This window comes from Neofelis nebulosa, chromosome 15, assembly GCF_028018385.1.
Source record: "Neofelis nebulosa isolate mNeoNeb1 chromosome 15, mNeoNeb1.pri, whole genome shotgun sequence".
In the NCBI taxonomy this organism is placed as follows: Eukaryota; Metazoa; Chordata; class Mammalia; order Carnivora; family Felidae; genus Neofelis; species Neofelis nebulosa.
Window position 1 is genome coordinate 15928284 of NC_080796.1, and position 25095 is coordinate 15953378.

General features: G+C 37.0%; 1 protein-coding gene across 2 annotated transcripts in view; it reads right to left on the reverse strand.

Moving 5' to 3' along the window:
- Window positions 1-25095, reverse strand: part of FMN2 (formin 2) — a 393127-nt gene that overhangs the window by 245310 nt on the left and 122722 nt on the right. For both annotated transcript variants that reach the window (XM_058701859.1, XM_058701860.1), the window contains exons 5-6: window positions 8112-9931; window positions 6339-6483 (exon numbers count right to left, since the gene is read on the reverse strand). In XM_058701859.1, the coding sequence (XP_058557842.1) occupies window positions 6339-6483; window positions 8112-9931 (1965 nt within the window). The remainder of the gene's footprint in view (window positions 1-6338; window positions 6484-8111; window positions 9932-25095) is intronic.

Genomic DNA, 25095 nt, shown 5'->3' on the forward strand with positions numbered 1-25095 from the left:
CTGATCATGTGCAGTACTTACTATTTTAGAGCATATGGTATGAAACTTGAAGAGTGATTCAAATTTAGTCACATGAATTACTTAATACTGTCCCTCAGGGAGACAGTAATAAATTAGCCCACCAGAGAAACTCCCTGGCCTAGGAGCCTCTCTTCTTTACTGTATTCCCTGCTGAAACGGATAAACCCTGCTCTCCTCAGGCCAAGAAAGTGGTGCAGCACTGGAAGTAACTGGTGTTTCCTCTCTTTAAACTTTCCCTGGCTGTCTGCAATGTTGTTCCACTCTATGTTAGCAGTACTGAGAAATGCTCCCCCATCACCTGCTCCAAATTATAGAATTTAGACTCTGTAAATGACCAAAAAGCTTTCCTTACTTTTGCAAGGATGACTTTCGGTTTTCATAGATAACCATAATAACGTAATGAATTGCAAATGAATTTTCCAAACAACTGTTTCTTCAATGCCAATGGATTTTGATAAACAGGACATCTCAGCCATTAAATATCAATACCCCTTTCTTATACATCTAGTGCAAAGAAACTTATTATCATCATAGTATATCAAAATAGAGCCCAAAAGAATTAACTTACAGTATGATGATTAGATTTTGTACAAGTTCAATTTGTTATTAATCAAACATAATTTTCCTAATACATAATCTAGCAAGGTTGGGACCATTAGCCTAATTATATTTCCTTTTTAGTATGCCACTGGTTGTTTTGTATTTTGTTTTGTTTTGTTTTGTTTTGTTTTGTTTTGTGTGTGTGCGTGTGTGTGTGTGTGTGCGTGTGTGTGTGTGTTTGTGTGTCTGCCATTTACTTAGAACTATAAAAACAATTTTTTGGCTGAAAGAAAATTTAAAAATAGAGGTTATTATTTTTGCATTCTTTGAATTGATTGGGTATGCTCTACAAATAGTTATGGGAATAACATCTTCAAAAAATAATAAATCTTTCAACATCTAAAACAAATCCAGATTCCACAAAACCTATGTTTGTCTAATTATAGCTCTGTATTTTGATGTGGTTTTCTATGTAAATACATTTTAAGGCTTGCAATAGGAATGTATTCTATTAAAAACAGATGTTATGTTAAAAGTAACAAAGTACCAAATGTTTACTATGTATCCCCAAAACAAATCTAAATTGTTTTATTGTAAGATATTTTGTGTTTCAGACATTATTTTAGGTCTTCAGTCTAGATGACCAATATAACTGTCCAAATCAACCAAAACACACCCTTTGCCAGCTATAATAGGAAAAATTAACACCAATACAAAAAACTAAATTTCTACTACTCAGATTATCACTGAGCCTACACTGAAATATCCAATAATAACGAAAAAACATTTGCAATAAACAGAGATTATTTACATTATTTGAAATTATTAGATTCAGGAGTAAAATACATACCCCCTTTTCCCTTTTCATGTGGCTCACTATTACTACAGCAGACAATATCTGAAGTATAGCATACACTTTTCCCCAATGCCTCAACATGGTAGAAAGAAGCCTTATAACAGCCATTACTGCTTCATGTAAGAATGCTTAGCAGCATTACATCATACACTCCCATATAAGAACATCTGAATAATGAATGCTTCTTTTCCCATTGTTATTATGGGTTTTTATAACACACATACATAAAGCCTTAAAAGAGGTTAGGTCAGCAAACACAATGGAAAGATTGAACAGAATACCAAATGTCTAACTCTTTACCATTTATATCTGTAATTAAATGGGAATTCTAACAAATCCTGTTACTGCCTCCCCTTATAATAAGTAGCAGATTTAACTATTTTTCTAATCGTACTTCCAGAGGCTAAAGCCCAACAAATATTTAACTATCATGACTTGTTTTTCTCTCCCATTCTCTGAGCAGAGCATTTTAATCTGATAAATAGAAGAAACCCAGAAAGACATTTGTTTGTGTTGCATTAAATGATTAAACAAATGTCAGCTATGTATTTAAAAAATAACACAGATTCTTCTTATTCACTCTTGTTAAGTTCTGTGTTTAAATTTCCATTATGGATAGCATGTTCCTTTACGGACTTTTTAAGTATGATTAGACTTCATTGACTTAAGGCATATTTTACAGAGATGGTTCCTTTTTGTGTCATGGAGTGAGTCAGAAGTATCATCACTTGACATTTGGTGACGCTTAACCACTGTGGCTATAGACTTCCAACCAGGACTTAAATGCTGCACAAGCAAATGCCCTCATTTTTACTGTTTACAGAACCTTATGTGTCTAAAGTTTTCATCTCTCAGATAAACTTTTATTTAATTGGGCAAATGTCATGTTTAGCGGCATTGTAGTTTATGGACTTGTCAAAATCTGTTAGCATATGTAAAAGGCTTTAAAAGTATTTTCACATACAATTTCATAAATGCAACTTGTCATTTAATAGTGAGCACATAGAAAAATGAATACACATTCAAATTACTATTTTCTAAAATACCTATTCTGGTTTCCATATAAAAGTATACTGAAACTTACAAAAAATACTTCACCCCCATACTTATTACCAAGTGACTAAGCTCTCAGGCTCTGGAATCAGATTAATGGAGCTTGAACCTGGCTCTGCCCCTTACTAGCCTGGAAACATTATTTAGGCCCTCTATACCTCAGTTTTCTGTACCATACACTGGTGATAATGAGGTCTACCTCATAGAACGAGGAGGATTCAATGAATTCATATAAGGAGAATGCTAAAAAGCAATGACTGGCACATGATAAATAAAGCACAGTGTGCCTTGTGGCTTCCAGAATTCTTGTTGTTGTCCTAACTACCACTATGATTATTACTATTGTTGTTGCTCCAATTGTTACCATATTTACCAAGTGTATTCGTTTATCACCTTGTTTGACACAGGATTAACTAGAAACCTCTTTTTTGAAGCAGCTCTTACTATCAATTCTCACTTTTCTGCTCCTAAACTCAGGATAAACTTAATCTTCAGTGGAACACAGAAGATCCTGAGGTGTCTTAAGATCACTATCAACATTAAAATTCCTTGGATTACCCCAGCAACACACAGGAGATTGGGCTAAATGTTTACTAGTTCCAGAGCATTCCTTAAAAAATGGGCAAGTGTGTATGTGTATCAGCACTTAAACACAAGCCTCATAAAAATTTGTTTCTACTTTCCTCCTGCTACCGTAGGAAACAGGGTTATTGCTGTTCTGTTGGCAGACTGATATTTAATTGTGATGTATACGTGTCACACTCACTGAAGAAGAATGTCAGATCATAGTCTGATAAACTCACATATACCTTCTCAGCTAATCTCCTTATGTTTTAAATACTTCAAAATAAAGAATAAAGAAGTCACCACAGAAATACATATATATATATATATATATATATATATATATATATATATATTCCACGAAAAAATAAGAAATGTTTTGTTTTAGGTTCCTGGGAGGAAAAAGGTTTTAGAAATACAAGATATTCATCATTACTACTAGACTAGGTGTCCAGAAAGTAGCCCTCTTTCTCCTCATGCCAAACAGCAACGTGCCCAGCTAAGGGATCTGCTACTATCACGCTGAAAATGTCTCCCTGAAAGAGTAAAAACAGCACAGGCACTTCATTAAATACCAGTGCATTTGACCACAGTCTTGCTTTCAAGAAGAAGACAGATCACAGAAAAATTATTTGGCTATTTTTAAATATTTAAAGAAAAACAGAACTTCTAGCTTCCATTGTATATAAGAAGAATTGCTTGAAATACCTCCATAAACATATGCCAGAGCATTAAAGGCTATTCATTACACTGGACATGAATCATGAGGTACCAAAATGTCTGCACATACAATCAGTATACATTTCCCATAAAAGGGGGAACTATTTGCATACAGCCTGAAAATATATTTCCTTAAACAAAATTTTAATTGTCTCAAGTCGATGAAATGAATATATTTTTCTTCCAAATACAACAAAGTAAAATAAAACTAGGTTTCTTCAGAAATATATCACATTGAGGATTTTTCTCTCTCCAACATACATAGGGAGGGGAAGGGGAGGGAGAGGGAGAGGGAGAGGGAGAGGGAGAGGGAAAAAACAAAAACCTTATCCCTTCAAAAACAGACCTGAAGTGCAGAGCTCAATACCAAGACCTAGACCAAGGAGATGCTGAACAAGGTTATCAGGAGTCATAATGGAGACTTTTCCATTAACCCTGTTTGGAGTTAAAGTCGACAGTAGCATCCCAGTCAATAAGTGCAAATTATGACATTGGCAAAGTCTCTTACCCATAGTTTATGAAATGTCTTAATGACAGAGTAAGGGGATCATGCTGAGATGATGTTCAATGCAGATGAACTGGTGTTGTGCACAGTCCATCTCAGGCAAACTAGTTGAATTTGTGAATTTGTGATGATTTACACATAAATCTTATTTCAGTAAGCCAAAAACTGAAGATTATGTCAAATAAGTATGAAATCCTAAAGTCTCTGGTAATGTATGAAGTATCTTCCTTATCTATGTTCATTCAGTGGAAAAAAAGTGGTGATGAAAGATAGAGAAGACATTGTTTGCCTTTCTGAGTATACCTTCCCTAGACAAGAAACATCCCATGTCACATCTGCCCACCATCAAATGACAATCCTGGCTGCCTCATTGTCCTTGATACATATGTGTACGTGTGTGTGTGTGTGTGTGTGTGTGTGTATATATATATATATATGTACATATATGTACATATATACATATGTGTATATATATGTGTGTGTGTATATATATATATACACACACATATACAGACACTCTCTACCCATATTCCTTGCCCAGTTTTCCCATCTCTGACACAGTCCATAAGAGTCCACAGAAGAGGTATGATTCAGCCTAAGTGTGCTATATGCAAATGTACTGTGAAAAGAGTTTTTGTTAACATTTACCTCTGTCAGAGAAAATGTGGTTTTCCATTTGCTTTTATTCCCCTTAGTACTGTCACCTTGGCCATGCTGATTACTATGAGATGAATGATTTTCTGTTTTTTAATCATTATTAGGCATAGTCTCTGATTATGAAGTCCTCCTCCCATGGTCAGCTGGTTTACTTTTAAACAAATATTTATTCAGTGCCTACAATATGCCAGCTATTGTCCAATTTATCATAGTCCTTGACCTAAGGTCGCCAGAGGCCATTTGTACTGCAATAAATGATTCTGAAAACCTCAGCTGCATAATGTTTAGGTATGCATCATTTTCAGAATAATAGAAAAGCCTGCAGTGAGCCTTGCTTATCACTCAGCTAGAGGTCCCAGGGGTCAAGCTGTGCCATTCAAATCTATCCTCCCCTGGCTGGATTTGGCAGTATCCATATGGTGGGAGTTATCTGATCTGAAATAAATGTCAATGGATCATACTTTTAGCTACAACTCTGGGTCATACTTTTAGCTACAACTTCCAGGTCAGGGGCAAAAATTCAAGGAATCACCCCATTGGTTGCCACTTATCTGGGGAGAATGGTCCAGGAGAACACTGGGGGCTTGGGGTCTCACCTCTCTCTCACCGCCTCCCAGGACTGAGCTGCTCACCATTCTCTTGCATCCATGCACTCAACCCCTCAACCAGAAAAATTAAGACATGTAGCCATTTCCCCATTTTAGGGTGAAAGATGGACAGCTAGCAATACCTTCTATATGGGGCTTATTACTGTGGAATTTTACTATAATTTCCTGAATGACAAGAAATTTCACGATCAAGTCCACTGGGTGGACCAGTTGGGAAATATTTCTTTGAAATGTTTTTCTCCAAATGTACTATTCTTTCTTTGTCTAATCCAGGTATCACAGTATAGATCAAAGGCTCTAACAAAGAATGGAGATGCTGGTACTATATGTAAGGCATCCTTCCATATGTCAAGTACAGTGTGATTGTTTAACTCGATTCTAAAGAGTGTCAATTCCACAAAATACCAAATGCATTATAGATTACTAAGGACTAGACTTCTTGCTTACTTGTTTTTCTTTGCCCACTTTTACCTTTGTTTCCATCCATACTAGTGCTCAGATGAATTGCAATCAATTAACAACTTATTTCTAGACAACTAATTCTGGAAATAATCAATAGCTGAAATTGCGGAAGTATGTATCACAAGGCTAAAATTAAAATAGTCAGGACATTGTCACTTGGTGGAAACAATTATTTGCTGTTCTGTTTGGCATAATTTTTACTTAATTACATGTTCTAAAATTCTAACTTCTATCTGGTTAAGGACTATGGAGGTTATACACCCCAGAAAACAGTTTCTTTTTTTTTTTCTAATGAAAGTTCATACTTATGCCCCAAATACTGCCCAATCTCAGAAAGCACACAAATACTCACTTGTTTAGCCTTGGTCTTTGTGATAGTGTCAGAAATAGGTTTCTTCCTCTCCTTCATGGCAGTTTTAGAAAACAATTCCTCAAATTCATGACAATCTATGGATGGCTCTTCAATTTTTTCCCAAATAAGTGAAGCACTGGAGTCTCTAAAGTTAAGCAAAAGACCAATGAAACAGTCATCAAACCAAACTACAAGATATTGTCGTGAGCATAAACAAAAATGAAGAGAAGGAAAGAAGGGCAGAAGAGAAAAAAACATGAGAGGAAGTCAGGAAGGAAGGCAGGAAGTCTGGAAGGAAGGGAAGAGGAGGTGGAAGCGAGGGCAAGAGGAAGGTGATAAGAAAGAATACTTTTTCTTTAAGACTCACATTTGTTTTATCAACCTGATAAGAAAGTTAAAATGCCATCAATATAGAATGAAGCCTTTGCCTAGAAAAAAATACTTTCCAGGAATTCTTAGTTATCAAATCACTGTATAAAAACATAGAAGCAAAACTCCTCTCAGTATAAGCTATGAAGGCAAGAAATATTTGATATCTCACAATTCAAACCTGACTCATCAGCTTTGTGAACTGTGCACGGGTTAAAAAAGAAATTATTTTATGATCCAAGGTGGTACCCTCCATCTCCCGCCCACTTCCATCACCCACTGTTATCTGACTTTAGTGACTGCAGATTCATGTCGTACCACCTAAAAAGGGTAGATCTATTTTTTGAAACAAAGGAACAACACAACAAAATAACTTCTTATAATGTGTCTGGATAAAATGAGTTTGGGTCACAGTTTGACATGATGCCTCAGCATATATAAGTAACATGGAAATTACAGAAAGAATGAGCTGCAAATTTAGAAGTAGTCAAACTATGTAGATTCTTCTCCCCTAATGTGATTCAGTGATGAGAAAATTGTATAACAAATGAGAACGAGGCCTGGAAAGATCCTATTCTAAATGCATGCCACATCATACAAAAATTAAAAAAAAAATTCAAGGGATCGTGGAAAGTTAGAAAAAAAGGAAGGCCAGTAAAGTTTAAAGAGTATGGTTTGTCCCCCGTCAGCACATTCCTCACCCATGTGTCATAGTACTGTCCCAGGGATCAAGGGATGTCAACTATAGACTATGCATGGATAAGTAATATGGCAACAGCATACATGGTGGGAAGTATTCTTTTATAAATATCATTCCCAAGTATGACTTTATGACCACATTGTGTCACAAACTCTCTATATAAATGCCAGGAAATTCTCAAAACTAAATTATTTCACACATGGGTGTGGATATGTGTATTTTTGCATAGCACATCTTTGAAGAGAAAGACTACTGCAAACAAAAAGGAACAGTAACACAAGACTGTGCCTTCAAAAGAATGCAAAAAATATCCTCAAGAGTCAGTATGTCTTTTAAGGATTTGATTTATATTTATAAGCTATTTGCTAGAGTGAGGTTCTGGAACGAGGCAATAGAGCATGTATGCTAAGAAAGATATATCCTTCCATCTTCATAAGATTGATCAATTAACTATACAGATAGATATCTGTACATCTTATACATTGATACACATATATCATTTGTTTTATACCTTTGATACTTTTGAGAAAAGTCTAAAATTTGAAATAACAGATTGCTTCACTAAATATTAACATAAAAATCTACAGATAAGTTTCAGAGCAGTACTTAAAAATACACTAAATTGTAATTTCCCCAAGAGTTTTAAAGGTAAATGCTCCCTCCTGTTGACAAACTGTGCAAAGATGAGCTCCAATTCATGTTACCTTTTACTATGCAGTTGAATTCTCGTCCAATACAGAGGCTTCATGGGCCGACAAGGCTCTACTGGCTGCTTCCTACTCCCTCTGTCTTGGTTCAGCCCTAATCCAAACAAGCCAGCTGGCAATGGAGGAGGAAGAAAACCACACACTTGTGGTGCTGATAAAGTGCTACTTCCAACTTGAGGGGGGAGTGGAGGGCCTGATCCAGGAAGCAGAGGGGGTGGGGGAATGCCTGGTCCAGAAGTTGGCAGGGTAGCTGGAACAGGTGGAATCCCCATACCTGGCAAAGGAGGAGGTGGAGGAACCCCAACTCCAGGCAGAGGAGGGGGAGGAGGTATTCCTTCACCTGGCAGGAGAGGGGGAGGAGGTATTCCCACTCCAGGAAGAGGCGGGGGAGGAGGTATTCCCACTCCAGGAAGAGGCGGGGGAGGAGGTATTCCCACTCCAGGAAGAGGCGGGGGAGGAGGTATTCCCACTCCAGGAAGAGGCGGGGGAGGAGGTATTCCCACTCCAGGAAGAGGGGGAGGAGGGGGTATTCCCACTCCAGGAAGAGGAGGGGCAGGGGGTATTCCCACACCGGGAAGAGGGGGAGGAGGGGGTATTCCCACTCCAGGAAGAGGAGGGGCAGGGGGTATTCCCACACCGGGAAGAGGGGGGGGAGGGGGTATTCCCACACCGGGAAGAGGGGGGGGAGGTGGTATTCCCACACCGGGAAGAGGAGGGGGAGGAGGTATTCCCACACCTGGCAGAGGAGGGGGAGGAGGTATTCCCTCACCTGGCAGAGGAGGGGGAGGAGGTATTCCCACACCTGGCAGAGGAGGGGGAGGAGGTATTCCCTCACCTGGCAGAGGAGGGGGAGGAGGTATTCCCTCACCTGGCAGAGGAGGGGGAGGAGGTATTCCCTCACCTGGCAGAGGAGGGGGAGGAGGTATTCCCTCACCTGGCAGAGGAGGGGGAGGAGGTATTCCCTCACCTGGCAGAGGAGGGGGAGGAGGTATCTCCACTACAGGAAGAGAAGGGGGAAGAGGTATTCCCTCATCAGGCAAAGGTGGAGGAGGGGGCGGTAACATTTCTGTACCAGGCAGAGGAGGAGGTGGGGGGATGGCTATACTGGGAAGAACAGGTCTCGTTGTGCCAGGGAGAAGGGGAGGTGGGCGAGCTGCCATGCCTACACCAGGCATGGAACTGGAAGACTCTGTGCAAGGCAGAGGTGGTGAGGGTTGGACGTTATGGCTGTTTTCAAAGGAAGAGAAAACAGAGTGTTCATGGCTGGTTTCAAACTCAGTATGAAGAGAAGGGTGGGAAGGCTGTGGCCCGGACTGTCTTTGACTGTCAGACTTCAGGAGGGATGGAGATAGTGGAGGCAGCGTGGGCTGATGTGTGTCGAGCTGCACTGATACTCGCCTTGGAGACACAATCAAAGAAATCTCCGAACAGAATTTTGTCTGAGGTCCAGAAGGTGAGGACGGCACAGGTGAGTCTCCACTCTCAGCCCCAGGTGGGTGGTGAGGACACTCTGGCAGTGTATTAACAGAAGGCAGTATTGGTATCCCACCCTCTTCTGTCGGGGATGTCTGGATTGACTTTGCCTGTAAAAGCCTCTGATGGCGTACATCCTTTTCTCCTAACCTGAGAGCTTCAAGACAGACATCTTCGAAGGGTGCACCTCCATTCTGAGCCCCATGACGGCCTCTGGCCATCTCCACGTCCAAGGCAGGATACCCCTTCTCCAGTTCAGCTATTTTGGTCCTCAGATCCTCAATGGTCTGTTCCAGCTGCTGAATTACAGTTGCCTGTCCTTCAGACTTCATGTCAAAAGCTTCCTGAGGGACAACAAAGACAGACATAGTTAAATATAAAATAAGGACTTGGGGCACCTGGGTGGCTTAGTCAGTTAAACGCCCAACTTCAGCTCAGGTCATGATGTCACAGTTCATGAGTTCAAGCCCCATATCGAGCTCGCTGCTGTCAGTGCAGAGCCTGCTTCAGTTCTTCTGTCCCCCTCTCTCTGCCCCTCCCCCACTTGTACTCTCTTAAAAATAAACATATATATGTATACATATATATACATACATATATATACAAAAATAAACATATATACACATACATACAATAAGGACCAAAAACTATTTAAATAATAAAATAATTTTTAAAAGTTGTAAAATATATTTGTTTGTTGTAATAATTCCAAAAGGATCCCTTCACAGAGAGATACTATTAGTATTTCTATGTATCTCGTCCTTTTCACACTTGGACTTCAAAGTGGTTTACACATATTACCATAAAGTCCAAAGGCCATTGTTTGTCTGATCTTTAAATGATCACTGAAGACAAGCAGACCAGTGAAAATAAGGAAAAAAATTCTGAGTGAAAAACCAGTTTATTTCCTAGACAGGCCCCTCTCATACCTTCCCAAATAGTATTTGCTATTAAGATGTTCCCTAAAGACATTTTAAATCCTCAGGTTTAAAAGTCATCGCTACCTTTTTAAAGGTAACCCACTGAAAGAATCTCCAATAAAATTATGTGAAATAGCTTTCACATCCATATGCATATGTGTCATTTCACTTATTTCATGTTTACTTTAATTTTAATACTTTACCAAAGGCATTTCAGAAAGTGATACCTGGATTAGTGAAATGTATAGATTATTTTCATTTCTCTAGTGTAACCTTAAAAGTGACCTTTAAGCATCAGTAAATATTTTTTAAGTTATCCTGATAACTTAGTAGTGTTCTCATTTTCCCATTTTTTTATAATGACCATGTAAAAAGGTTAGATGATAAAAGGCACACAAGAAGTAAATTCTAGAAAAGGTTTCTAAACTCAATTCTTAAATGTTATTACCAAGGCCAGCTTTTTTTCATTGTAGATTTGATTATAATGAAAGCACTATATGACCTCTTCTTCATAAAGCCATTATTCTCAGGAGCCAGAAACATAACAGGGTTTTTTAACACACAGAAGACAGAGTTAGACAAAATGCCAAAATGGAGGTCACAGTCAGAAATCTAATTGAAACAGATATAAGTAATAAGCCTGATGGAGAATTTAAAAAGGAACAATCATACAGATACTCAGTGGGCTTGAGAAAAGAATGGGAGACTTCAAAGAGCCCCTTACCACAGAGATAAAAGAGTTAAAAAAAAAAAAGTCAGTAATGAAAAATGCAATAACCAAGATTTGAAACAGACCGGATGTAAAAACACAAGGATGGAAGCAGCACAGGAATGAATAAGTGATATAGAAGGTAAAATAAATGGAAAATAAAGAGGCTGAACAAAAGAAAGATAGATTTATGGAATACAAGAATAGACTTAGGGAACTCAGTGATTCCATCAAATGTAATAACATTTGTATTACAAGAGTCCCAAAAGAAGAGAGAAAAGGGAGGGGGGCGGAAAATTAATTTGAAGAAATCATACCTGAAAACTTCCCTAACCTGGGGAGGGAACATAATGAAAGCGATATAAAAGTAAAGGATGTGAAGGAGAAGGAAGAGAAATAAGAGGAAGAAAAGGAAGAGAAACTGATCCTAAATCATAACAGCCTAGCACAATAGCAAGTATTACACTTCTTTCTACATAGATTTATGCTCTCACATTTACAAGCCAACTAGTCCAACACAACACTCAAAGACAATGATCATAGAAGGTCATAGTACCCGTGGCTGTAAGGATTCCTGAGATTTTTATCCTTTCTAATTATTTACACGGGCAGCAGAAAAAGACTTCTTAAATGGAATCAAGACAATTTGGCAGTTACTTGGATTGACTCTCCCAAGCTCCAGCACCTTCTCCTTCTACGTGCAGAAGTGGGAAGAAAAACTACATTTACAGATTCCTTTGCAGTTAGGTTCATCCAATTAGATGCAGATACACAGAGATTTAGAAAGCGGAATGATAGGAACCATACTCCAAGTGTCCTTAACTGTTCTGTTAGTGATCAAGATCTGCTAACTGGAAGCTGCTCTGAAAGAATGTTCCACTGTCTACTTTCCAGTTTCCAATGGTGGCTTCAAAGGTTTTAGCTTCCCTGGTATACCAGTTATATATGACTCCTTTGAAAAATTTCAGCCTAGAAGCAGATCTTTCAAACTGCATCGTTCCATGAAAAACTTAACTGTGTATAGGAAGCCCTTCTGTTTAATATATCTCGTATGGTTTCTGGTTCCTCAATAAAGCCTGACTGATATAACCATGTACCAATACTTCGGGATAAAATACAGAGGGGGAAAAAAGGCTCTTCCAGTAAGCAGCCTGAGGTGATCTCCAAATATGGTTCACTATTCACTTGTCCCAGAATGCCCAACAACATCATGCAAATCAAAAGGTTCAAATCTTCATGTTCACTTTAAGAACACTAGTGAAACCATACAGACCATCAAGGGTATGCATATGGAAAAATCCACTAAATATGTGAAAGACATCACTTTACAAAACCAGTGGGTGCTATTCCATAGTTACAATGGTGTAGTTGGTAGGTATGCCCAGGCCAAAGAATAGGTCTGGACACAGGGTCAGTGGCCCAAAAAGAGTGCTGAATTTTTGCTGGACATGATTAAAAATGCAGACAGTAATGCTGAACTTAAGGGTTTAGATGTATATTATTGGGTCATCGAGCAATCCATATAATCAAAAGCCCCCAAACACAGACTACCAGATTTACGTAACTCACAGTCAGATTAACCAATACATGAGCTCCTAATGCCACATTAAAATGATCCTTATTGGAAAAGAACAAATGGTTCTAAACCAGAAGAGGAGATTGCACAGGAAAGAAAGAAAGAAATCCCAGAAGAAAATGACGAAATTAAAATTTATAGACTAGGAATAAATTCAGCATAAAATAAATGCAAATAAAAAGGTTTTTTTAATTGTGGAAAAAAGATTCTCTTCCTTAAAAAATGAAGTAAAAAATAAAGCAACAATATTCTTATTTCTAAAATGATTTTTTAAATGTTTATTTATTTACTTTGAGAGAGAGAGAGAGAGAGGGTGTGAGTGAGCAGGGGAGGGGCAGAGAGAGAAGAAGAAAGAATCCCAAATAGGCACCATGCTATTGATGCAGAGCCTGACGTGGGGCTTGACGTCATGAACCATGAGGTCATGACTTAAGCCAAAATCAAGAGTCCGACACTTAACCTACTGAGCCACCCAGGCACTCCTCTAAAACTATTTTTTAGCCTAATTGTAAGCATGAACAAATTATTCGAATTAAAATTACTCAACTGTTAATTTTCTACTATACAAACTTTCTGACTAAAGTATATGATGCCATGATAGATGACATATTTTACGAAAAGATTTTCATTTTTTACAGTATGTGAGAAATTCATCATTTTCCCCAATGGCCTCTGACAATACTCTATAATGCAAAATAATCTTTTTAAACATGTATGTCAGTTATCATCCTTACCAAATTAACTAACTCTGTCAGGTGCTCATTAATCAATCACTTTTCATATGATTCAGGTTCTCTATCTCCTTCCCTGAAGTCAGGGAGCACAAGATTCTATAAGAGCAATAATTTCACCTTATACTGTATTTGCATCATGTGGCTTAAAATATCTACAAATCATTGGTAAAATGACATTGCCCAAACTAAAGCATGGTAGATAATAATAGATAATCTGTGTTAAATGGGGATAGATCTGGGGTTGGACTTAATTCTATAAGTGGTCAATTTATTAGAGTACATTGTTCTGTTGTGTAATCTACTTATTCTTTAAACAAAATGGTAGTTGAGGGCATCTGGATAATAAAAAGATGAGAAAATGAGGAACTGACACACTCCATAAGCTTCACAGGTTTTCAAATGTGAGACACAGTATGAATTAGAATGGGGAAACAGCAGAGGAAATAGACAAGAAAATAAAACTCCAAACTGACTTTACAGTAAATATGGCAATGCTAGGCTTATGGTACCAAGAAGGTGGTGAAGTCAAAGAATTCATGAAGATGAGAGCAAACAGACTGCAAAAACAAAAGGCTGACATTTGTGTAGAGAACTATTCTGTAGAGATAATTATTACAGATGGAGAACAGGAAAAAAAAAAGTTGTAGGGAGAGACTGTCTGCTTCTTACATTATTCCCAATGTAGAGAGAACAAAAAACCAAGTTGCTAAAATCCTGATTCCCCTCTATGACCCTATTTTAGCCTACAAAATCCCAGCCCAAATCAATGTTACAATCCTCTTATTCCATTCCAGAAAACAGCAATTAAGCTCATCTCAAACCTTAACTGATTAACCTGTAAAATAAGGCCAGCCATCTATACTTACAGAGTAGCCAGATGTATGTAAGATTTTTGGTTCTGAATTCAGCTAAGATGCTTCAAAGAATCTTATCTGGCCTTCCTTATCCAGGACTATCAGTCAAGAGCTGGTGGGCTCTCAGAGAGTACCAATTCTCTATAGAGCTATTTAGAGAAGGCTGTGTTGCCTGTCAGCAGTAAGAGTTAGTTTCTATTTGGGTCATATTTTGTATTTTTTAAAAAGATTTATAAAGAAATTTACATGGTAAATAATAGTTATCATCAAGAAAAAAATGCTGTGTATTCTCTGGCTATTTAAGCAAAAGTCCTTTCAGAGCCCACCCACAAAGCTCAGATTTACTCTCTAAGAGCCTTCCAGGCACTCTGTGGTCCATGGAACATCCTCAAGTTGAAAGCTTGTTCCCTCGTGTCTTGTGCCTGGTACTTAATCTTCCGTCTCTTCAGGGTACAGCTAGATAGAGGCCTATCAGATCCTCAAAGGATTTGACAATGGTAAAATGTACTTTCTATTATCTTTAGACTTCTACACTTTTCAAAAAAAACAGCATTTCCAGTAATTGTGTGACCCTTTACCCAATGTTAATTGTTCTCACTTAAAAATTAAAATAAACAATTTTTTTAAAGGAGAATAGAAAAAAGTGATCTTTATAATTTTTCAAAGAATCCAAATAATGGGTACCTCCTTATAAATGGAAGAAAGATAACAAATCTATTTTAGTTATTCAACACAGTATGTAATATACCTTATATATTACCAATGTTGAGATAGTTTGTATTTTAAAATATTACTTCAATCCCTTAAATCATTATAAGTGGTAAAGTCTGCCATCCACTTTGGCTGAACAATTTTATACAATACATTAGCCAAAATTCTTCCATTCCTGTACAATCTTATACGTGGGTGGTGATGGTTAGTTCTTATAAATTGTTTGAACACTTGCATATCACAAAATACAAGCTTCCATTAAAAAATAAAATGTTCACCAAATTTTTTTTCTGATTACAAGATTATGATTCCCAGAAAAAGAAACATTAATGTAACATTAAGGCTAAAACTGTCAAAAAGGAAGCCAAGATACACTCAAGTAAAGCTTTTGCTGAAAATTTAATTCACTTCGTCTTTGAAACTTTATGATGTTTATAATGTAAGCAAGATACTTTGAGAGCCTAGAATATAAAAATAGATATTGGTAAGTTAACACTGTGATAATTTATTTTGTAAATGTTGATACGAGATATGTAATTTATTTTCTATCATTCAGATTTTCAAGTTCTGCTAAATTCTAAGGCTATGTTACTGGCAAGTTACGATACCTGTAGACATCTATAAAATATAAATCCTACTCTTCACAAAAGCATATAAATTCTCTTTCATGATCTAAATTCTAAACAACATTCTAAGGTTTTTGAACAAACCAATGGCATTCCAGTTTTACAATAAGCCAATACCTGCTACACATGATTCTATAGAAAAAGAAATCCAGATTTTAAAGAGATAAGATAATGCACAAAAATAAATTACCATCAATTTCAAGTTTGAAAAGGAATTTAAAGAAAGGAGGGAATATCAGAACATATGATAAGTAGAAAATAACTTACCTAGGTCTTCTTAAAGCAGAACATATCATGGAAAAGAAGAGCTTCACACACAGAAAGCTAAAATGGCACCTCTGGAATCCTTACAATGAAACAGATGAACTATTGAAATTATAATATTGTTGAACTGGAATGGATATGACAAATCTCTTCCAATCCCTTTATTGCTTAGATGAGAAATGTGAGTTAGAGAGGAGAGGGATTTGTTAAAACTCATAATTGGCTGTATTCCTTTTAACATCTCTTCGTTGCAGTAGTTCACAATTTGATCGATGAGAAGGTTAAAGTCAACATCATTAGTGACAACCAAAGTAGAAGTAATAAATGTGTTGATAAAGGGGGTCAGGGAAAATGAGGGAAAAAAATAGCAAAGAGAACCTGCTTTTTTTGGTTCCCCCACAACTTCTGAATTTTCTCTCCAGTTATTTGAGCTGCAGTTGTGGCAACATTCTGGACCATAATCTAATGTAGTTCCAAATCGTGCAAGGAAGAAAAACACTTTTGTTATAGTTTCATTTTCATTAATGGTCTGTGGATATAAAGCGCAACTCAGTTTTCCACCTCCTCACCACCTTCTTCTTTAACCCAACTAATCTCTAACATTAAAGACTTCCTAAAAAAACAAAGCTTGGAGAAAATTGAATGGGATGGATTAAGAAGATTAGCCAGAGTGGTAGAACTGCCTTTCAACCCTGTTGCTCTCCTAAAATTGCTCTCCCAGTAACCCCCTCCTGTTCTTATTGCCTATAATTTTATACCCTCTCCCTTCCATTTTGTTTTCTCTGTTCCCTCTTTTGGATTTTTTTTGGGGGGAGTAGGGTACCAAACCTACAGTAACTCCCAAGACTTTGTTCTTAACCCACTATCCTCTCTGTATATGTGAGGAGAGCACATAGAGTTTTATATCTTTAGTCTTCACCTCTATACTGATTATTGCAAAGTTTTTCTCTCCCAACAATACTTCACTTCCGTATCGTGATTGGTTAGCTATCATTGCTTTTTGATCACCTGACATTTTCCTTAAATTTAAGGAATTTATTTTCCAAAGAACTATCTAGGCACAGTAGTATCTCTCAATCATTTTTCTAAGTCATTGGCTCATAATGTGTACCAGAATCACATGGAAGACTTATTACAACACAAATTGCTAGTACCCACCCCCAGAGTCTCCAATTCAGTAGGTCTGGAGCAGGGCCTGGGAATTTGCACTTCTAATCAGTTCCCAGGTAATGCTGATGCTGCTGGTCCAGGGACCACACTTTGAGAACTATAGTCAATTTTTACCCTGGCTATGGTTACCAAATCCATTATTTCCACTTTGGCTGCTACTTTTCCTTTTATCAGATAAGTACCTTAGTTCAGATTCTCCTGACCTGACAATGCGGATACATTGAGAGTTGAATAACTGGTCCTCCTTCTTGGCTCCGAGAGGCATGTCACAGCCTTCTTGTGCTTGGGAACACTAGACAGAGGTGCAGCACTATGCCCAGGGAGGGGGTTGCTTTTTAAACAGTGATATCAACAAACAGCATAATGAGGCAAAAACAATATGGCACTAAATAGATTGCAAAAAGGATACTTGTTTGCAGCACAAGCTGAAACAAGAAGGCAGAGTGTCATCCATCTCATTCCACCCGAGCGGGGCAAGTGCAGGTAGGGTAACTCAGACTGTTCACCACTTTATGCATGTGTACAAATGAACATGAAAGTCCTGTGAGTGTTGATTTTAGGGCCACAGATATTGCAGATACGTATTCCGCAACTATAGAAGCCGTGAATAATGAGAGTCAACTCAATTATGAAAGCAACTTTCAAAACCAGATGTAACAACAACAATGACAAAAAAGAACAGCTAATATTTTGAGTGCCAGGAGCACATAAACTAATGCATTTAAGTTAATGCACTTAAATTAATGCAGCTGAATGTCACAAAACCCCTATGAGATAGAAGTTTAAAGATGAGGGGACTAAGGCACAGAGACTAAGGCACAGCAAAATACTTTGCTTAGGTTTGCAAGTTAAAAGAATAACTGGTATCTGTGCCCAGGGAAACGGATCCAAAGCCCACATCTTCAACCACTATGTATGAACAGCGGCAAATTTTCTACCATTTGCCAATAAGCACCCTCTGCTCTAGTCAGCGTGGTCTCCTACTATTTAGCTATTCATCAAATATTTTCTGAGCTCCTAAAAAATGTTGGGTGCTATGTTTGATAGAGGAAAGACAAAGAGTAAGGACAGTCTTAGCTTTAGGGAGCGCAGCTGTCTACGAGACACGCATAAGTCAACCATTATGGAAAAAGAAGACAGGTATGTGGGTCCCAGAGTAGGGATGCCAAGATGACTCTCTAGATTGAAGTCTCGGAAAGGGTCTAAGTGGAAGTAAAGTTTAACATGAGTTTAGATGAACAGATAAATAGAAATTAAGTAGATTTTAAAGGTGGGGGAGGTTAGGAATATAAAAGAAACATAAAAAGACAGATATGAAGGATCCTAAACTAGACTATTTTTCAGAAAACGAGGGTATTTTTTAAGGCTGGAGCAAACAAAATGTAGGAAATAGTGGGTGGTAAATCCAAAGACGGAGAATAGTAAGGAAAAGCCTGTAATGCAGTCTCGAGGGTCTGATTTTTTTTCTCAAATGTTAGGAGCAGTCACTGAATGAGTGTCAGCAGATATCCGATATAAGTAAATGTGGATTTGAGAAAGATAACTCAAGGCCTTGTGGAGGAAGGATTGGAAAGGATTAAGAGTGGAAGCACAGAACCCTGTTGGGGACTATCACAACAATCCAGATAAGACTAGGCCCCTGGCAAAAGAGGCCCAGGAGATGGAAAGCAAAGCTGGTTGCTTGGGGAATACACTGAGTCACCTCTTACATCACCTGGTCACCTGGTGCCTGTCATATCCTGCTCCACAAACCCCATCCCCTGACAAAATGCCACATTCACTTTCACTTTTGTGCCTTTATTCTCTTTTCTCATCTGAAATTCTTACTCTCCTTCCCTCCATCTGTTCGAAAACTATCACTTTCAGGACTTGATCTAAGTTTCACCCTTCCTAAGAAGCTGTCCTCAATTATAATTTCTCAAAAATATTCCTTTTTATTTTTTTAGTTCTGTAATACAATATATACCAAACACCTCGGCAGAATCATATTACATCTTGCAAATCATTTCATGTATATGGAAGAGCCTGGGACCTTATAACTGTTTACATTTCCCTCAATATCTACCACAAATACCTTGCACACAGTACTTCAACAGATGTCCAATAAAGGATAAGCAACCTTTATAAGCTAAGAACTTTATGGGCTCAGCTATTCTTTCAGATCAGCTGCATGACCTATTTGCCCTTCTCCATAGGATATCAACCATGTTGCCCAACAAACGAGCTTTATACCATCTAACCCTCAACAAAGCAAAGATACAACCTCATTTCACCTCTGAGCCCTACTGCCCTAGAGAAAAGTGAAAACAAAGTGTGATATCTAATTCATTCCTCACATTCTCATCTTAAATTTTAACCATTTCCCAGATGCTAACTGCTTTTCATTCTTAAAATTAATAGAACAGTGTCTGTTATTTCTAAAGTTAAAATGTCTAAATTTTTCTCTGAGCTAGTTGGGAGTTTCCACAAAATGAAAATATATTTTCCAGAAAAATCCTTTCTTCCCCTTCACATCTTGCCCAAATGCTACCCATTTTCAATGGCAGTGCCTCCACCCCCAGGCTGTCCTGCATCTCTTCCAGTCAGTCCCAACCACCTTCCACCTTGCCCCTCCCCTGGTCCACTGGGTCAAAGTGTCAAGCACCCAAGCATTATCATCACAGATGACTAGATGACCCATGTTTTCTCCCCTCAACCATCTCTCTCTCTCTCTCTCTCTCTCTCTCCTTTAACCCCTATTTTTCTTCCTCTGCTTTATGCTTTAGTTATTTACTTGTCTTTTAAATCATGATTTTGTGGGTTGATAATAACCATAGAAATTCATATTACTTTTTGCCTTGGAGTTTAGAAGGAACTTACATTAAACAATTTTTCCAGTCCTTTGATATGTGTAATACATTCCAACAAAATTCAAGTGGCTTGTTGTTTTTATGTCTCCATCATTATCCTTTCAGAATCACATTCACCCACACCTTTCTTTTGATCTGACCAATGCTTCTTTTACTCTCTAAATGTTTCTAGCCAAGACACATGTGAGTAATCCCTCAAGAACCATCAACTAGGCTACCTCACATTACTCACATCTTTTTCCTTGATTTGTTCCCATATAAAGATGTTTCTGAAATAATAAATTGTACTGAGTCGTTATTGTAGAAGAGCACTATAACAGATACTTTAAAGGAGAACCAATGGAAAACAATATTTAATTCCTCAAATAAGTTTGCAGTCAAATTAGGCATTGAGGGGACCAAGGAACACTGATCAGAGCAGGAACCTAAGAAAAGAGTTTTAAGCCAATTTCAAAGGAATTGAAAATGGACTGAAATAAGATTTTGCTGGTTTTCTCAAGTCAGAGCATTTTTCTGATTTTGGCAATTTGTTTGCATATGAACCATACAACATAAAGGGTAAGAGAGTGCTGATACTATTTAATTTCTTTTTATTTTCCAGGACTTTGTAAGAGACATGGCTATTCACTATTAATAAAAATTTTAATGAGTAGAGAGACTTAACTTTGAGTTGCATGATATTATCAATTATTACCCAAAGCTAGAATTTTTAAAGATCAAATTGTATTCTATTTACCTTTAAACTAGCCCGTTTGCATTAGAAAGATGTGATGAGTTTCAGGAAGATGTTTCAAAACACAATTTTATGTGTTCAGTTGACCCTTTAACAGCACCAGAGTTAGAGGCACCAAACCCCCACACAGTAAAAATCCGTGTATTACTTTGACTCCCCCAAAACCTGTTGACTGGAAGCCTTAGTGATAACATAAACAGTCAATTAACACATATTTTGTATGTTATATGCTTTGCATACTACATTATTACATTAAAGTAAGCTAGAAAAAAATATTACTAGGAAAATCATAAGGAAAAGATAATACATTTACAGTCCTATATTTATGGGAACAAAATCCACATATAAATGAGCCTGCACAATTCAAACCCATGTAGTTCAAGGGTTGACTGTAATTTCAGAAGGAAAAAATAAGTCAAAAATTGGGTGGTAACCAGTTTTGTTATCATAAATTAATCTTTCATATAGGAACATTTTTTAGAGATTATAATTATCTATTTTAGAATATAAAAGAGTTTATAGTTTAAATAGTATTTCAAATACTAAAGAATATAAAACAGAATTGAAAGACAGTCTTATTTCACTTTTATGGAATAATTCTTTAGACATAGATTTTCAGAGCATATCACTTAAAAATAAATATCAATAAATGAGGTCCTAAAGAATGTAGTTTTATTTGAAAACTTTCTCTAATTCCATAGGGCCATCAATAAAAGCACTCAGGGAGAAAGCTATAGTTTTGTTTTTTTTGTTTTTTTTTGTTTTTTTTTTTACATGAGTACCAGCTGTATTTGCTTTAAGCATCAAACTCTTGGGCAACACCACACCCTTCACCTCCTTTTAGCTGAGAAAAGGCTTTATGAGTTATGTGGGGGGTTTTTTCCCAGGGATATGGAGCTCTCAGAATTATTAACTATAGGAAGAGAGTAAAAGTCAAAATTCATTCAATAAATTCCAGTGTGCTCAGATTGAGAGAACAGGTGCCTGAACTCACATCTGAAGAAAAATTTACAGGGTGCTTTCCAAACCTGCTCCACGCCTCTGACTAAGCAGTCCTAGTGATCTCGCGTTACAACCACAGAATAATGCAGGCAGCCTGGGATGGACCAGAAAGCCTATTCAGATCATCATTCATACAGAGCAAATGGACTTAAAACCTCTCATTTCCTTCAGCAGTGGGTAACATACAGAGATACAGAACTGCCATCTAGTGACTAAGTAGAAAAAAGCAAAGTGCTTTACATGAAAATAAAATTGTAAGGTTTTTTTTTGTTGTTGTTGCTCTTTCGTGTTTTTTGTTTGTTTTTTGTTTTGTTGTTGTTGTTGTTGTTGTTGTTGTTGTTTTAAGAGTTGTGAAACGCTGGGGCGCCTGGGTGGCTCAGTCAGTTGAGCATCTTACTCTGGATATAGAGACTCAGGTCATGATGTCATGGTTTGTGACATTGAGGCCAGCATCATGTTCTGTGATGACAGTGCAGGGCCTGCTTGGGATTCTCTCTCTCCCTCTCTCTGCCTCTCCTCTGCTCACGCTCTTTCTCTCAAAATAAATAAACATTCTTAAAAAATTAAAAAATAAGAGTAGTGAAATACTAAAGTTAGCAAAAAAAAAAACAAACAAAAAAAAAACCAAAAGTGGCACAATTGAGCACACCAAAGTTATACCAAAACTTAAAAATGTATGGGGAAACTAAGGAGCCTCTATATGTGCCTTTGAAACATAGCTTGATATTTGACTCTTATAAATGATATATTGTAAATATAATAGAATAACTTAAAATAAACTTATCTAACAATGTCATGATTTTGGCACAAATGGTATTAAATAGCCATAGGGCAATTGCTCATGTAAAAGTATAATTTTTATCATAGTGTAGCAAATATGAGGTATAAAATCAAACAGACCTCTATATTCAAATCCTGGCTCTTAAACCTTTATCAATTTGTGACTCTAAGTAAGTTAACTCCTATAAACATCTTTTTTCTCTATCAGTTAAATGAATTAAAATAGTTACTTTAAAGGACTATTTTAAGAATTGCATAAGATAATGCAGTAAAAGTGTATATGCATAGTAGATTGGTAATTAATTCTAGTTTTTTTTATCATTTTGGTGACCATTTACTTTAAGCACTTATGAAATACACACATATTATCTAAGAAAAGAACCAGTCCATAAGTAAACTTATGACAAAGAAAGTAAACAATCATTTTTGAGGAATTAACCTCAGTTTCTCCCAAATACTGCTTCCTCTCCATTAATTTATTGTATTTTCTGGCTTATAGAGAGTTCACTGGCAATAAGGAAAGCAGATATGAAATTTAAGTTAATCTATTTCACCCCTGAATTTCCAAAGCTGTAACATCAGGCATTTGTAAAACACCCAGTGCATTGGGTTTCCTGCTTCTAACAATATATTTTACCATGGTTCACAGCTCAAGAAAAATAGAAAAATCACTATAATTTTACATACATGAATTGATACTTGAATCTTATCACACACAGCAATGTTGCATGTTTATCATTTTTATAGTATAAATTATGTTTTGTTGAGGCTTTCTTTGGCATTATCATATGTAATAAAAATTCAATAGTATATGCCCTGGAAATAATAATTTAGAAAAATCTAACATATTATCAGATTACAACTTAGTCATGCCTCAAAAAAATAAAAAATAAAAAATAAAAGAAGCTGTAGAAAATGAGAGGATATTTTCAGGGCACTGTTTTTCTTAATTATTTTTGAATTTATTTCTCTGCCTCTGTTTATCTTTCTTCATCTCAATCACTGTTGGCTAATCATTACACAATTTATTAAATAACCATCAGCTCAGAACACCATCCGTCTCCAAAAGCCCTGGCCTTGTGTAGGTCTCTGCTCTGACAAAAAGCTGAAAAAACATGTTTTGTGACACTATCCTTAAGAGTATCATTAGTCTTGGAGCACCTGGGTGGCTCAGTCAGTTAAGCATCTGACTTCAGCTCAGGCCTTGATCTCATGGTCTGTGAGTTCGAGCCCCATGTCAGGCTCTGTGCTGACCGCTCAGAGCCTGGAGCCTGCTTCAGATTCTGTGTCTCCCTCTCTCTCTGCCCCTCCCCAGCTCATACTCTGTCTCTTTCTTTCAAAAATAAATAACATTACAAACTTAAAAAGAAAAAAAGAGTATCTTTAGTCTTACAACAATGGCCAATGTAGCTACATTTTTAAATTATTACTATTTATTTAGTTGAAGTATAGTTGCCATATTAGTTTCAGAAGGTAAAACAGGTGAAGGGGATTAAGAGGTACAAATAAAATAAATAATAATAAGTAAGTCACAGGAATGAAAAGTACACTGTAGGTCTCAATAATATTGTAATAACTTCAGAGCTGTATTTTTTTAAAGCATGAGTAAATTGTAGTTCTTGAACATTGTTATATTCTCATTGCTCCTCCAGAGGGAGCACAACCTTCATGTATGATTCAGGACGCTGCTTTTTCAAAAGGGATGTCAATTTTAACTTGAAAGCTCTCAAAAATCATCAAATTCTTTAATTTGACAGAGAAAAACACCATGTCCCAGAAATCCTAGTATGTTGTTACACACTAACCAGAAACAGAACCGGGCCTTGAACCTGGATGAGAATCTTCTCACCTTCCACTAGGCCGTGCTGGAGGATAGAGTCTTCTTACTGATAATATCTAGTACTCAGTTATTTTCAAAAGACTAGTTGGAAGAAAGTATAAATACATTTTTAAAAACTGGTTTTGTATCCAAAAGAGCAATTGCTATCTACAATTACTATTCTACATGTTTCCTTTCTTGCAGTCTTTTTTTCTTTAATAGTGTTTTGATTTCAAAAAACAAAAAAACAAAAACAAAATCTGGCTTCTTTAGTAAAAGAAAAACGGTTTCTGTGGGAATTAAACAGGCACTAACTAATGTTTCATACACCGAGGTAACTTAAAAATATGATTTGATTTTAGAAAACCTCTGGCGAGTTCTTCAAACTCGCATCCATGTAACTATTAGTTCAGCCAGGCACATCTCCATGTGACATCTGGAATGGAAACTGTCCTGCTGGACCCAGCTTCTGTCAGGCCCAACTCTTTGGCTAGACACAGAATGATGCACCTTCTAAAAAGCTTGTACTCCGTTCCACTTCAAGGTTGATTTTTTTTTCAAAGCCTAAATGGAAGACAACATCCCCTTCCACATGATTATATTTCCCTGAAGACTTAGAGAAACAAGGATGGCCTCAGCTAGCTGGCAGATGAAAAAGAAAATCAGAACCTGTCACAGTTTTAAGACAAGTAAGAGAGAAAGGAAGAAAGAAAGGAAGTAGGATTCAACATCCTAATAAGATCTTCTAACTTCATATAAAT